Source organism: Pseudophryne corroboree, chromosome 6 (genome assembly GCF_028390025.1).
Source record: "Pseudophryne corroboree isolate aPseCor3 chromosome 6, aPseCor3.hap2, whole genome shotgun sequence".
In the NCBI taxonomy this organism is placed as follows: domain Eukaryota; kingdom Metazoa; phylum Chordata; class Amphibia; order Anura; family Myobatrachidae; genus Pseudophryne; species Pseudophryne corroboree.
Window position 1 is genome coordinate 575,252,305 of NC_086449.1, and position 13,063 is coordinate 575,265,367.

At 46.7% G+C, this 13,063-nt stretch overlaps 1 protein-coding gene across 1 annotated transcript; it reads right to left on the minus strand.

The window, feature by feature from the left end:
* Window positions 1-4,636: 4,636 nt before the first annotated feature.
* LOC134932974 (uncharacterized) lies at window positions 4,637-12,718 on the minus strand. Its single transcript, XM_063927867.1, has 2 exons — window positions 4,947-12,718; window positions 4,637-4,852 (listed from the first exon to the last, which is right to left on the minus strand). The coding sequence occupies exon 1, from the start codon at window positions 12,264-12,266 to the stop codon at window positions 11,151-11,153; it is 1,116 nt and encodes a 371-aa protein (XP_063783937.1). The 5' UTR covers window positions 12,267-12,718; the 3' UTR covers window positions 4,637-4,852; window positions 4,947-11,150.
* Window positions 12,719-13,063: the final 345 nt, after the last annotated feature.

The following is a 13,063-nucleotide window of genomic DNA, read 5'->3' on the forward strand; positions in this document are numbered from 1 at the left end:
AAGTCCATCCACTCAGGTGTCTGCCCCGCAGGGGGTGACATCCCTTCTATAGGCATCTGCTCCGCCTCCACATCATTATCCTCATCAAACATGTCGACACAGCTGTACCGACACACCGCACACACACAGGGAATGCTCTAACAGAGGACAGGACCCACAAAAGCCCTTTGGGGAGACAGAGTGAGAGTATGCCAGCACACACCAGAGCGCTATATAATGCAGGGACTAACTGAATTATGTCCCCTATAGCTGCTGTTATATATACTGCGCCTAAATTTAGTGCCCCCCCTCTCTTTTTTACTCTTTTCTGTAGTGTAGACTGCAGGGGAGAGCCAGGGAGCTTCCTTCCAGCGGAGCTGTGAGGGAGAAATGGCGCCAGTGTGCTGAAGGAGATAGCTCCGCCCCTTTTTCGCGGACTTTTCTCCCGCTTTTTTATGGATTCTGGCAGGGGTAATTATCACATATATAGCCTCTGGGGCTATATATTGTGGTATTTTTGCCAGCCAAGGTGTTTTTATTGCTGCTCAGGGCGCCCCCCCCTAGCGCCCTGCACCCTCAGTGACCGGAGTGTGAAATGTGTATGAGGAGCAATGGCGCACAGCTGCAGTGCTGTGCGCTACCTTGGTGAAGACTGATGTCTTCTGCCGCCGATTTTCCGGACCTCTTCTTGCTTCTGGCTCTGTAAGGGGGACGGCGGCGCGGCTCCGGGACCGAACACCAAGGCCAGTTCCATGCGGTCGATCCCTCTGGAGCTAATGGTGTCCAGTAGCCTAAGAAGCCCAAGCTAGCTGCAAGCAGGTAGGTTCGCTTCTTCTCCCCTTAGTCCCTCGCTGCAGTGAGCCTGTTGCCAGCAGGTCTCACTGTAAAATAAAAAACCTAATTATATACTTTCTTTTTAGAAGCTCAGGAGAGCCCCTAGTGTGCATCCAACCTCGGCCGGGCACAAAATCTAACTGAGGCTTGGAGGAGGGTCATAGTGGGAGGAGCCAGTGCACACCAGGTGACCTAAAAGCTTTCTTTAGTTGTGCCCAGTCTCCTGCGGAGCCGCTATTCCCCATGGTCCTTTCGGAGTTCCCAGCATCCACTAGGACGTCAGAGAAAATAATAAAACTAGAAAAACTTCTATGGAGCTCCCCTAGCTATGACCGGCTCCACCGGACACATTTTCTAAACTGGATCATGAAGGAGGGGCATAGAGGGAGGAGCCAGCCCACACTATTAAACTCTTAGTGCCCATGGCTCCCAAGGGACCAGTCTGTACCCCATGGTACTAATGTGGATCCCAGCATCCTCCAGGACGTAAGAGAAATGGCTGCTGAGCGTTCTTAGGTTAGTACTGAGAGAGGAGGGAGGAGGAAAAGCCCAGTGCAGACCTTGAGCCAGGCTACTGGTGAGCCCTGGGTTGGGGGAGGGGCTGCAGGCTGGGCACCCAACCTCCTCAGATGTTTAACACCAGGGGCGTTACCCACCTGCCTGTGGCTGATGCCCTGGTGGTCTAGTGGCATAAAGGTGCAGTTAACCTGGGCCCCCAGTCATCTGCCCTCCCACTGGCTCCCTTCAGCATGAGGGGGTTGCTGCAGGGAGCTGAGCCTACTCGCACTCCCGATCTGGTCGCGGCTGCTGGGGGGGGGGCTGCTGTAGCTGCCTGTGGTCCCCACGGCGGTAGTCCCCAGCCCAGTCACCGGTGCTGCCGCCCACGGACTCCGGGTGTTGAAGCGGGCATGCTGGGCGCTTAGTGCACCAGCATCCCGCTCAGCTTCGCTGCACTGCAGCGCTATTTAAATTTACAACAACAAAAAAAAGTCATCTAGGCTGTATTAACAGCCACCTAAAAATATGGTGCCCGCTCCTGCCACACCAAATGAAAAACTGGCAGGCCTGGCGGAGTATAGGGGACAGGGAGGGAGGCATGCTAGGTACTTTTAAGAAACCCTTTTGGTGCCTGCCTGCTCCCTGCCAGCCTACACCCAGCGTTAACACTCCTGTGCCCCCTAGTGGACGATGAAGGAAATATTACTTTCCATTTTGGGCCCAGATTTATCAAGCCTTGGAGAGTGAAAAAGTACCAAACAACCAGCTCCTGACATTTTTCAAACCCAGCTTGTAACATGGCAGTTAGGAGCTGATTGGCTGGTACTTCTTCACCGTGCAATTTATCACTTTCCAAGGCTTGATGAATCTGGGCCTCGATTTGGAAAATGACAGATATACATGCCTCAACCACTGGCTCTAATCGGCTACGGCTCCCACCACAGTTACAAGTTTACTTCTGGGGCATGGCAAGGTCTTTTATTGGCACGTATAAAGCATGCTATTAAGTGGGATGCAGTTAATTTACAGGCTGTCTAGGTCCCAGCAGTCAGGACACAGACGCCAGAATCCTGACAGCCAGCGAAATGCCGCTGGTCAGAATCCCAACCAAAGCCCCAAATTCCCACTCGGGTAGTGATCCACGCCACCACCCAAGGGGGAATATAAGTGTGGCAAACAGAGCCATATTAAAATACATGCTTTGGTCATGTGTAAGGACCGGCTTCACCTCCGGATCGCGGTTAATGGGGTCCACATAATGCCAGCATGTATTAAAAATACGTTTGTTGGAGTACACTTTCCCTCGTACGGCTGTTTCTGCTCCCACTGACCGGCACTGCATACTTTCAGCACATGTGCAGATCAGAAATCCCCCATCTGCACATGCAGTCGCATTGAGTTAAAAAAAAAAAAAAAAGAAAGAAAATAAACTTTGTCCATTGTATGCACAGTCACAATGTCGGAGCTGACAACAAGAGACAGTGCTGTGAATGGGGCAATGACAGCTGCAGTTGTCGGAACGGTCAGTACCACTAACCATTCTTACATTGTCCCGCACATCGACATGTTGTTATCTTAACCACTTGCGTGGCATGGTCTCATCAGATGCGACAATGCCTGCAAGTGCTGTATCTGACCTGGTCGCACAGGATGCGACCAGTCAGACAGTGTTAGCAGTGGCAGGGAAGTGAAACTTCCCTCTGATAACAGCAGCAGAGGGACCAGAAGCTCCCTCTGCCTCTCCCCTACTGATTGCCGTGCTTCCAATCACTGCTGATCGGTCAGCACGGCAGGACCCCCCCCCCCCCCCCCTCCACTCCAGCGGCTGCAGACAATAGCAGCCATTGGGGAGTGCAGACTAACCCATCCCCCCCCCCCCCCCCAAAGCCCCGCCTGTGTACCTGGAGGCTATTCCGGCTTTCAAAGTTAAACGCCATGTTTCCGATGGTCGCGATGTTCCCAATCAAGGTTTAAAAAAAATATATATATTTTACATTTCTTTACTTTTTTTTTTTTTTTTTTAACTAAAATCATTTTGGATATGGTTAAATTCATGTTCTTCACTTAATTCACTCATAAATCAACCCAACAATTTTGTCAGTTAAGTGGTTAAAGATGACAGGGGCGCATAATGTCACTGATACCAAGACTTTACTCTCCATTTTCCTTGTTTATTTGCAAAGTTCATAACTTAAAAATGAGCGAGCTGCATATAATCTACCTCTCCCTCCTCTTTCCACATGCGGGGGTACAGTCTGGTATACTGAGGGTTAAGGGAAAGAGTTCCCTCTATAAGTGGGTGGCTTTACAACTGTTGGTTTTTTGTTTTTTTGGGGTTGACACTATTAGCACCCGAGACGTGAAATATGCTTTTTCTCAGTTCTTTTTATGCCTTATATGAAAAAAAAAAAAAAAAAAAAATAGATTTGTCCATTATTTTGATACATGGTATAAACTTATATTCAAGATTGTGTACCAACGTTTGTCAATGTTTTTGACTATTGTGTCGCTACCCTCCTGACCACATTTTTCCCCCTTTTATTTTATATTCTCCCTTATTTAGAAAAATAATAAAACTATTTTTATTTTATTTTAAATTGTAAAATACCCACACAGAAATGGCAACATATTAATGAAGACAAATATCTGACCCACTTACATAAAGGAAGAACATTAAATAAGCAAGTGTGTCTAACGTACGGTGTCAGGTTACATTTTGGCAGGTAACACCCAGGGGCATAGCCAGAGTTTTGTATGCCCCAGAGCAACTTTTAAAAAAGGTACCCACACTCGAATACTTCTAGCGAGACACCCCTATCTACAGCATTTGCTCATTTTATGAACCACAGTAGTGCAGAATTTCATATCACACATTATGCTGCTGATAGTACACATACTACACAGTGCTCCAAATTCACACTATGCCACGTTAGCCCCATTTCATATTATGCAACATTACAGTACTTCCAGTTCACATTATGCAACACTGTAATGCTGACAGTTCATACAGTGCAACATTACAGTGCTTCCAGTTCACATTATGTAACATTACAGTGCCCAGTTCTTATTATGTAACATTACAGTGCCTTCTTACCATTATAACATCCACTACACACACCACTCACTGAAAATGGAATGTCACCCCATTCAAGCCAGGCAACAGCCCGGACTCAATTGCTTAGACACTTCTGGGAACTTGGTAGACAACTATATGTCCTGATCCAGGGCCCTCTAATCCTCTGGCACCCCTTTATACAGGGATGTTTCAGATGTGAACAATGCTGGTCGCCTAACAAATTTTAACAAAATGAAATAGCAACTAAAGTGAACTTCAATATTTATTTCTGTAAAACAGTGGGGGGCAGCGAAGTGCCCTGATTTTACAATGAACATTTTATTATAAAGCAACAATACTCTACAGTTTCTCAGTTCATCTTTTTATTCCTTATTATATCTAGGCCAATAATTTGAAGGAAAATCACATTAGGGACATGTACAGGAGATCTCTCAATATACACATAAGATGAATCTGAAATGCATTCTGAAAAAAAAAAAAGACATAAATTTACTGGAATTAATAAATAGCTGGGAAAAAAACCCCAAACAACTAATTTAATAGGTCTCAAATAACTTACCAGTGCAGTACAGACCCTTCAGTAGACCACTACTTTGGCTTTAGACAAAAAAAAAAAAAAAAAAAGCTTATGTTCACTCCAGTATGAATGCTTTCTAAATAGGAAGTTGTATTTTTTTTTTTTTTAAAACAAAAAGAGTTCTGTTCCACTCATAGGGCGGTATTCATTTCTTTCCGCCCCCTTCCACACCCATTCTGTTTCTGCTGATGGGAGTGGTATCATTTCAGCTCGCCACCCCCCCAGATAGCAAGGCACCCTAACCCTTTACGCGGCTAAACCTGATTACTATGGGCGCGATAACGGGGATCACTTTAGAAAGGAGATTAGGCGTGATATGTCATTTGAATATCGCCCTTAGTGTGTATAATATATCACCAATTCAGTATTTTTTGACCTTTAAATCACACACACAAACAAAAAAACCCCTATATATAAAGCTGACATTTGAAATATAAAAATAAGATCGTTACATTTACAATACTATTATTGTAACACTGTACCTATAGAATGTGATAGTTAATCTGGCTTTGTTTTTAAATATTTTGAATGGAGATCCATAAGAATAAGTTTATGGATTGCTGCACAAATACTGTAAATAGGAGTTTCCCATTGGAAATAGAGATTTAAAGTCTAGCAGTTGCCTAAAGACCAATGAGGCAAGAATTCACTAGGAATCGCTGACATCAAAGCACCTTATGATCGTGAGATCACTAGTTCCAAGGTAATTCAAACTGAAAATTAATTCAGACCACAAAATCCTCCACTGTGTTTAGATAACAGTTAAACTTTAAATAACAAAGGATTGCTCAGTAGTTAGTAAGTGAGGCAAACTTTTATAGAAGACAGGGAGCTTCCCATTTTGAGGCAGACCAAACATGAACATAACCTGAATGTTAATGAATTCCAGGGATGCACAAGTGTGCATTTCATCACCCCACTCATGGTTTGGAGTTTAAAAAATAGACACTTACCAACATTGCTATTGGGGAAAATAAAGTAGATGCAATTCATAGAAATGACCACCAATATGAGGGGGATAGAGGGGGGGGGGGGGGGGGGGGAAGGGGTACCAGAAAACAAAAATATACATTGTAGCCAGATCTGGAGTTCCTGCAGGAGGAAGTATAGCGCGAGACACATTGCTGTTTGTTGGAGCAAGAATTAGGCAGCCAAATAATTCCAGGAGATTCCAGAATAGAAGCTGTACAGCAGATCTTTCAGTTTCACCCAGTCCTGAAAAAGGAAGCATCAGGAGTGTGTGGCCTTACACCAATGACTGGCTATAAAAAAGGTACCGTATGTCTATCTCTCACTTATGTTCTTCATAATAGTAGTCACTAACTGAAATGTTGGACAATTTAGACAGGTTGTCGTGAGTTCATTATTTAAAAGTCCCATGAGTACCGCCATTATACTGGAGATTATGGCGTCTATTCACGAAGCAGTGAAAAAAGTGTGGAGACGTGAGCCTTTGGAGAAGTTGTCCATGGTAACCAATCAGCTGCTCCGTAAATTGTATAGTATGCAAATTATAAAAAGGTTACTTCAATGCAGATTGGTTGCCATGGGCAACTTCTCCACTGGCTCACTTCTCCACACTTTTCACGGCTTCATGAATAGACCCCTATATATTTTTAGTATGGTATATAGGTCATTCCATGAAATGTAGGCCAATAAATAAAGATAAAATTTCACATAACCACTAACATTTTAGTATATCTACGCTGCTCAAAACACTGTAGTATATTGCGTGATAACTGAAAATATATATTTATCGCATATCAATTTCTTGTGTGTGTAAACGTTGAACATATACTGTATGGAAATTGTGGAAGTGGATACAAAAACAGCTAATTTCCACGGCCATCACCAGATGAAATATTTTATACATTTTCACAGTAAATTAGGAAGATAAACAGGCCTACAGTAATTCACAAGGATTCTACAGGTTTGAGTAATTTATATCGGAGCCCTTTCACTGGGAACAGAAATGTAACCCGAGTCACGTCAATATTGATTTTAAATATAGTTTAGATAACATTCTGCATAAGTTTACGGTCTAATAAATTTATAGTATAACAATCATATTGTAAATACACTTAGGAGAGCAGATTTAAGTAAATATGTAAGGTCCCACAGTTCCTATGTTCATTTTGTAGTAACATGAGTGACGCATATAAACAATAAAAATAGGATTTTAATTACCTACCGGTAATTCCTTTTCTCGTAGTCTGTAGAGGATGCTGGGGTTCATATTAGTACCATGGGGTATAGACTGGTCCATCAGGAGCCATTGGCACTTTAAGAGTTTAACAGTGTTGGCCGGCTCCTCCCTCTATGCCCCTCCTACCAGACTCAGTCCTAGAAACTGTGCCCGAGGAGACGACATACTTCGAGAGAAGGAATTACACAGATAGTGGCGAGATTCATACCAGCTCACACAACCAAGGCAAATACAGCCAACATGCTGGAACAGCTCAGCAACAGCCGAAACAGTAAAGAACGCAGAACTTACCTAGGAATCAGGCAGTACTGAACCAAATAACCACTGCAGGATAAAGAAGTGCTGGGCGAATGCCCAGCATCCTCTACGGGCTACGAGAAAAGGATTTACCGGTAGGTAATTAAAATCCTATTTTCTTTTACGTCCTAGAGGATGCTGGGGTCCATATTAGTACCATGGGGATGTACCAAAGCTCCCAGAACGGGAGGGAGAGCGCGCAGGCTCCTGCATTACTGCTTGACCAAACTTGAGGTCATCAGAGGCCAAAGTATCGAACTTGTAAAACTTAGCAAACGTGTTTGAACCAGACCAAGTAGCTGCTCGGCAAAGCTGTAAAGCAGAGACACCCCGGGCAGCCGCCCAGGAAGAACCCACTTTACGAGTAGAGTGGGCTTTAACCGATTTTGGACACGGCAATCCTGCTGTAGAACAGGCATGCTGAATGGTGAACCTGATCCAGCGAGAAATCGACCGCTTAGAAGCAGGACACCCAATTTTCTTGGGATCATAGAGGACAAACAGAGTCAGATTTCCTGAGACGAGCGGTCCTCTTCACAAAAATCTTCAAAGTCCTCAAAACACCCAAGGCCTTTGAAGCAATTGAGGAGTCAGTAGCCACTGGCACCACAATAGGTTGGTTGATATGAAAAGCCGACACAAACTTAGGAAGGAACTGTGGATGAGTACTGAGTTCCGCCCTATCGTCATAGAAGACCAGATAGGGACTTTTACAGGATAAAGCCCCCCAATTCTGACACACGTCGAGCAGAAGCCAAGGCCAACAAAGTTACTGCCTTCCATGTGAGAAACTTGATTTCAGCCTCCTGTAGAGGCTCAAACCAATCCGATTGCAGGAACTGCAACACCACATCAAGATCCCATGGTGCCGTTGGCGCCACAAAGGGAGGCTGTAAGTGCAGAACCCCTTTCAAAAAGGTCTGAATCTCAGGGAGTACAGCCAATTGTTTCTGGAAGAAAATGGACAAAGCAGAGATCTGGACCTTGATGCAGCCCAATCTCAGGCCCATATCCACACCTGCTTGCAGGAAAAAGGAGAAAAACGTCCAAGTTGAAACTCCATTGCAGGAAATTTCTTGGATTCACACCAAGTCACATATTTTTTCCAAATTCAATGGTAATGTTTAGACGTTACCCCCTTCCTAGCCTGCATCAGGGTAGGAATAACCTCACTCGGAATACTCTTCTGAGCTAAGATCTGGCGCTCAACCGCCATGCCATCAAATGTAGCCGTGGTAAGTCTTGATAAGCGAACGGCCACTGTAGTAGAAGATCCTCCCAAAGAGGCAGAGGCCTTGGATCCTCCAGCAGTAGATCCAACAGATCTGCGTACCAAGCCCTCCTTGGCTAGTCCGGAGCAATGAGGATAGACAGAACCTTTGCTTTTCTTACAAGTTGTAGAACTCTTGGGATAAGAGGAAGTGGAGGGAATACATACATTGACGTGAACACCCACGGTGTTACTAGTGCGTCCACCGCCACTGCCTGTGGGTCTCTCGACCAGTACCTCCTCAGCTTCTTGTTGAGGCGGGAAACCATCATGTCTATGGTGGTCATTCCGAGTTGTTCGCTCGTTGCTGTTTTTCGCAACGGAGCGATTAGGTAGAAAATGCGCATGGTATGCAGCGCGCATGCGCTTAGTTATTTAACACAAAACTTTGGAGATTTACACAAGCTCGAGCAACGTTTTTTCAACGCTCCAGTGATTGACAGGAAGTGGGTGTTTCTGGGCGGCAACATGGCGGTGCCAGGTAAAAACGCAGGAGTGGCTGGAGAAACGGGGGAGTGGCTGGCCGAACGCAGGGCGTGTTTGTGACGTCAAACCAAGAACTAAACGGACCGAGCTGATCACAATCTAGGAGTAGGTCTGGAGCTACTCAGAAACTGCAAGGAATTATTTAGTAGCAGTTCTGTTAATGTTTCGTTCGCTATTCTGCTAAGCTAATATACACTCCCAGAGGGCAGCGGCCTAGCGTGTGCAATGCTGCTAAAAGCAGCTAGCGAACGAACAACTCGGAATGAGGGCCTATGTGAGGAACCCCCCACCAAACGGTTACCTCCTCAAACACTTCCGGGTTCAGGCCCGACTCTCCTGGATGGAGATCGTGTCTGATGAGGAAGTCCGCTTCCCAGTTGTCTACTCCCGAAATGAAGATTGCCGACATCGCTACAGCGTGCCTTTCTGCCCAGAGGAGGATTCTTGTCACCTCCGACATTGCAGCCCTGCTCTTCGTTCCGCCTTGTCAGTTTATGTAGGCCACTGTGGTCACGTTGTCCGACTGCACCTGAACAGCCCAATCCTGTAGAAGGTCTGCTGCTTGAAGAAGGCCATTGTATACGGCTCTTAGCTCTAGGATGTTTATCGGAAGAAGGGATTCCTGACTTGACCACCTTCCTTGGAAGGTTTCCCCTTGAGTGACTGCTCCCCAACCTCTTAGACCTGCATCCGTGGTTAGAAGGATCCAGTCCTGAATTCCGAACTTTCGGCCCTCCAGAAGGTGAGGTAGTTGCAGAAACCAGAGGAGCGAAACCCTTGCTTTCGGCGACAGACGTATCCTCTGGTGCATATGTAGGTGAGATCCCGACCACGGGTCCAAGAGATCCAGTTGAAAGGACAGAGCATGAAACCTTCCGTACTACAGAGCCTCGTAGGAGGCAACCATTTTTCCCAGAAGGCGGATGCACTGATGAACCGATACCCGAGCCAGCTTCAAGACATCCCAGACCATTGTTTGAATCACCAACGCTTTCTCCACCGGTAGTAGTACCCTCTGCACCTCCGTGTCGAGGATCATCCCCAGGAAAGACAGCCTCCTTGTCGGCTCCTGATGAGACTTTGGAAGGTTCAGGACCCAACCGTGCTCCCTGATCAAATGTGTCGTGAGAGCAATGGATCTTAAACTTCTCCCTGTACGATGCCTTGATCAGCAGGTCGTCCAGATATGCAATTATGTTCCCCCTTCTGCGTGCGGAGGAGAACCATCATCTCTGCCATCACCTGGGTGAAGAGCCTCGGTGCTGTGGAGAGACCGAATGGCAGTGCCTGAAACTGATAGTGATAGTCTAACAGTGCAAACCTGAGATAAGCCTGATGTGGTGACCAAATTGGAATGTGGAGGTACGCATCCTTGATGTCCAAGGACACTAGGAACTCCCCCTCCGTCATTCCTGAGATAACCGCTCTCAGAGACTCCATTTTGAATTTGAAGTCCCTGAGATAAGGGTTCAATGATTTCAAGTTCAGAATTGGCCTGACCGAACCATCCGGCTTCGGTAGCACAAAAAGCTTCGAATAGTAACCTTTGTTCAACTGATGAGGTGGAACTGGAACAATGACCTCTGACAAAACCAATTTTCGGATAGCGTCCAGTAAAATAGCTGTCTGCCAGCAAAGCCAACAAGCCTGACTTGAAGAATCCGTGAGGTGGGAGAGTTTGAAACTCCAACCTGTACCCCCAGGACACAATATCCTGTATCCAGGCCAGACGACACCCAGACGTGGCTGAAATGCCAGAGTCTCGCTCCCACCTGACCTACTTCCAGACTGTGCGGTCCACCGTCATGTGGAGGACTTTGAGGCACTAGAAGCAGGCTTTTGGTCCCGGGAACCTGCGGGAGCAGGCTTTTTGGATTTGGCACGACCACCTCTAAATAAGGTATAAAAGGGCTTGTTCTTTCTAATCCTAGTGGGCCGAAAGGACTGACGTGTTGGGAGAAAAAGGCTTCTTCGTAGCCGGTGCAGCTAAGGGAAGAAAAGGAGACTTACCCGCTGTAGCAGTGGCAATCCACGCATCCAGCGCCTCCCCAAACAGAGCCTGACCTGTATAGGGTAGGCTCTCCACACTTTTCCTGGATTCCACGTCCGCAGACCATTGGCGCAGCCAGAGACCCCTGTGAGCCGAGACAGACATGGAGATTCCTGCCGCCATGGAACCCTGATCCTTCATGGATTCCACCAGAAACCCTGCAGAATCCTGTATGTTACGTAAAAACAAATCAACGTCACCTTTATCCATCGTAGTCAAGTCCTCCTGCAGAGTGATTGACCACTTTGCTATAGCTTTAGAAATCCATGCACAGGCAATAGTGGGCTGCAATATAGCCCCTGAAGCTGTGTATACTGACTTGAGCGTAGCATCCACTTTGCGATCTGCTGGGTCTTTCAACGCAGTAGATCCCGGGACTGGTAAGACCACCTGGTTTGACAGCCTGGAAACAGAGGCGTCAACTATAGGCGGGGGACTCCCATTTTTTTCTAATCGGCCTCCGGGAAGGGAAAAGCAACCAGAACCCCTTTTAGAGATCTGGAATTTTTTCTCCGGGTTTTCCCAGGCCTTTTCAAAAATGGCATTTAGTTCCTTAAAAGCAGGGAAGGCGAGAGGGGTTTTCTTACCGTCTGTGAAAAAAGCCTCCTCAACCTGCTCAGGAGGAATGTCAGAAATATTTAACACATCCCGCATGGCTTCAATCATCAACTGCACCTCCCTAGCAAGTGATGCCGTCCCCCTTGACACATCCCCATCACCGTCCGCTGTGCCAGAACCGGTATCCGTGTCATCCTGCGTAATTTGGACAAGAGCACGTTTGTGAGAATGTACCGCAGTGGGCCCCAGGGGAGCAGTATCTGACCATACTGCCATAGAGGACTGCAATGCCTGAGTTGAATGCTCAGTTCTTGCAACCCTTTCAGAAATCTGAGAAAAAGCCCCCCTAAGAGAGGCTAACCATTCCGGTTCCCTAGCCGGGATCTGCTTTACATGGGATGGGATCTTCCTGAGAAGATATATCCTCTGCAGCATATGAGACAGTCTCTCTAGACATGGTTGCTTGTACACTCCACACACACAGGGTACAGGGCAGACAGAGTTACCCCCCAAGAATGGCAGAGAGACACAGATTGGAGCCAACCCACACAGCGCTATATAGGTGTAGGGAGACCCTTAACCTGCGCTGACTGTGTCCCAGTCTCTACATAACCTCCCCTCCCTTCCACAACCCCCTGGTACCGTACAGATAGCTGGAGGTGCTCTGGAGGGACTGCTCTTCACTTGGCAGCTGATGACTCGCTCGCCACACTTCAGCTCTGCAAGGGGGTGGCGGCATGCTGCCGGGGTGAGCGTTCCCCTGCGGTGGGGAGCGATCCCTGTAAAATAACAAACTCTAAAAAAATAAGATTTTACTTACCGATAAATCTATTTCTCGTAGTCCGTAGTGGATGCTGGGGACTCCGTAAGGACCATGGGGATATAGCGGCTCCGCAGGAGACAGGGCACAATAATAAAAGCTTTAGGATCAGGTGGTGTGCACTGGCTCCTCCCCCTATGACCCTCCTCCAAGCCTCAGTTAGGATACTGTGCCCGGACGAGCGTGCATAATAAGGAAGGATATTGAATCCCGGGTAAGACTCATACCAGCCACACCAATTACACCGTACAACCTGTGATCTGAACCCAGTTAACAGTATGATAACAACGAAGGAGCCTCTGACAAGATGGCTCACAACAAGAATAACCCGATTTTTGTAACAATAACTATGTACAAGTATTGCAGACAATCCGCACTTGGGATGGGCGCCCAGCATCCACTACGGACTACG

Excerpts from the sequence above, each read along its gene's own strand:
- LOC134932974 (XM_063927867.1), bottom strand. The coding sequence starts at position 12,266 with ATGCTGCAGAGGATATATCTTCTCAGGAAGATCCCATCCCATGTAAAG.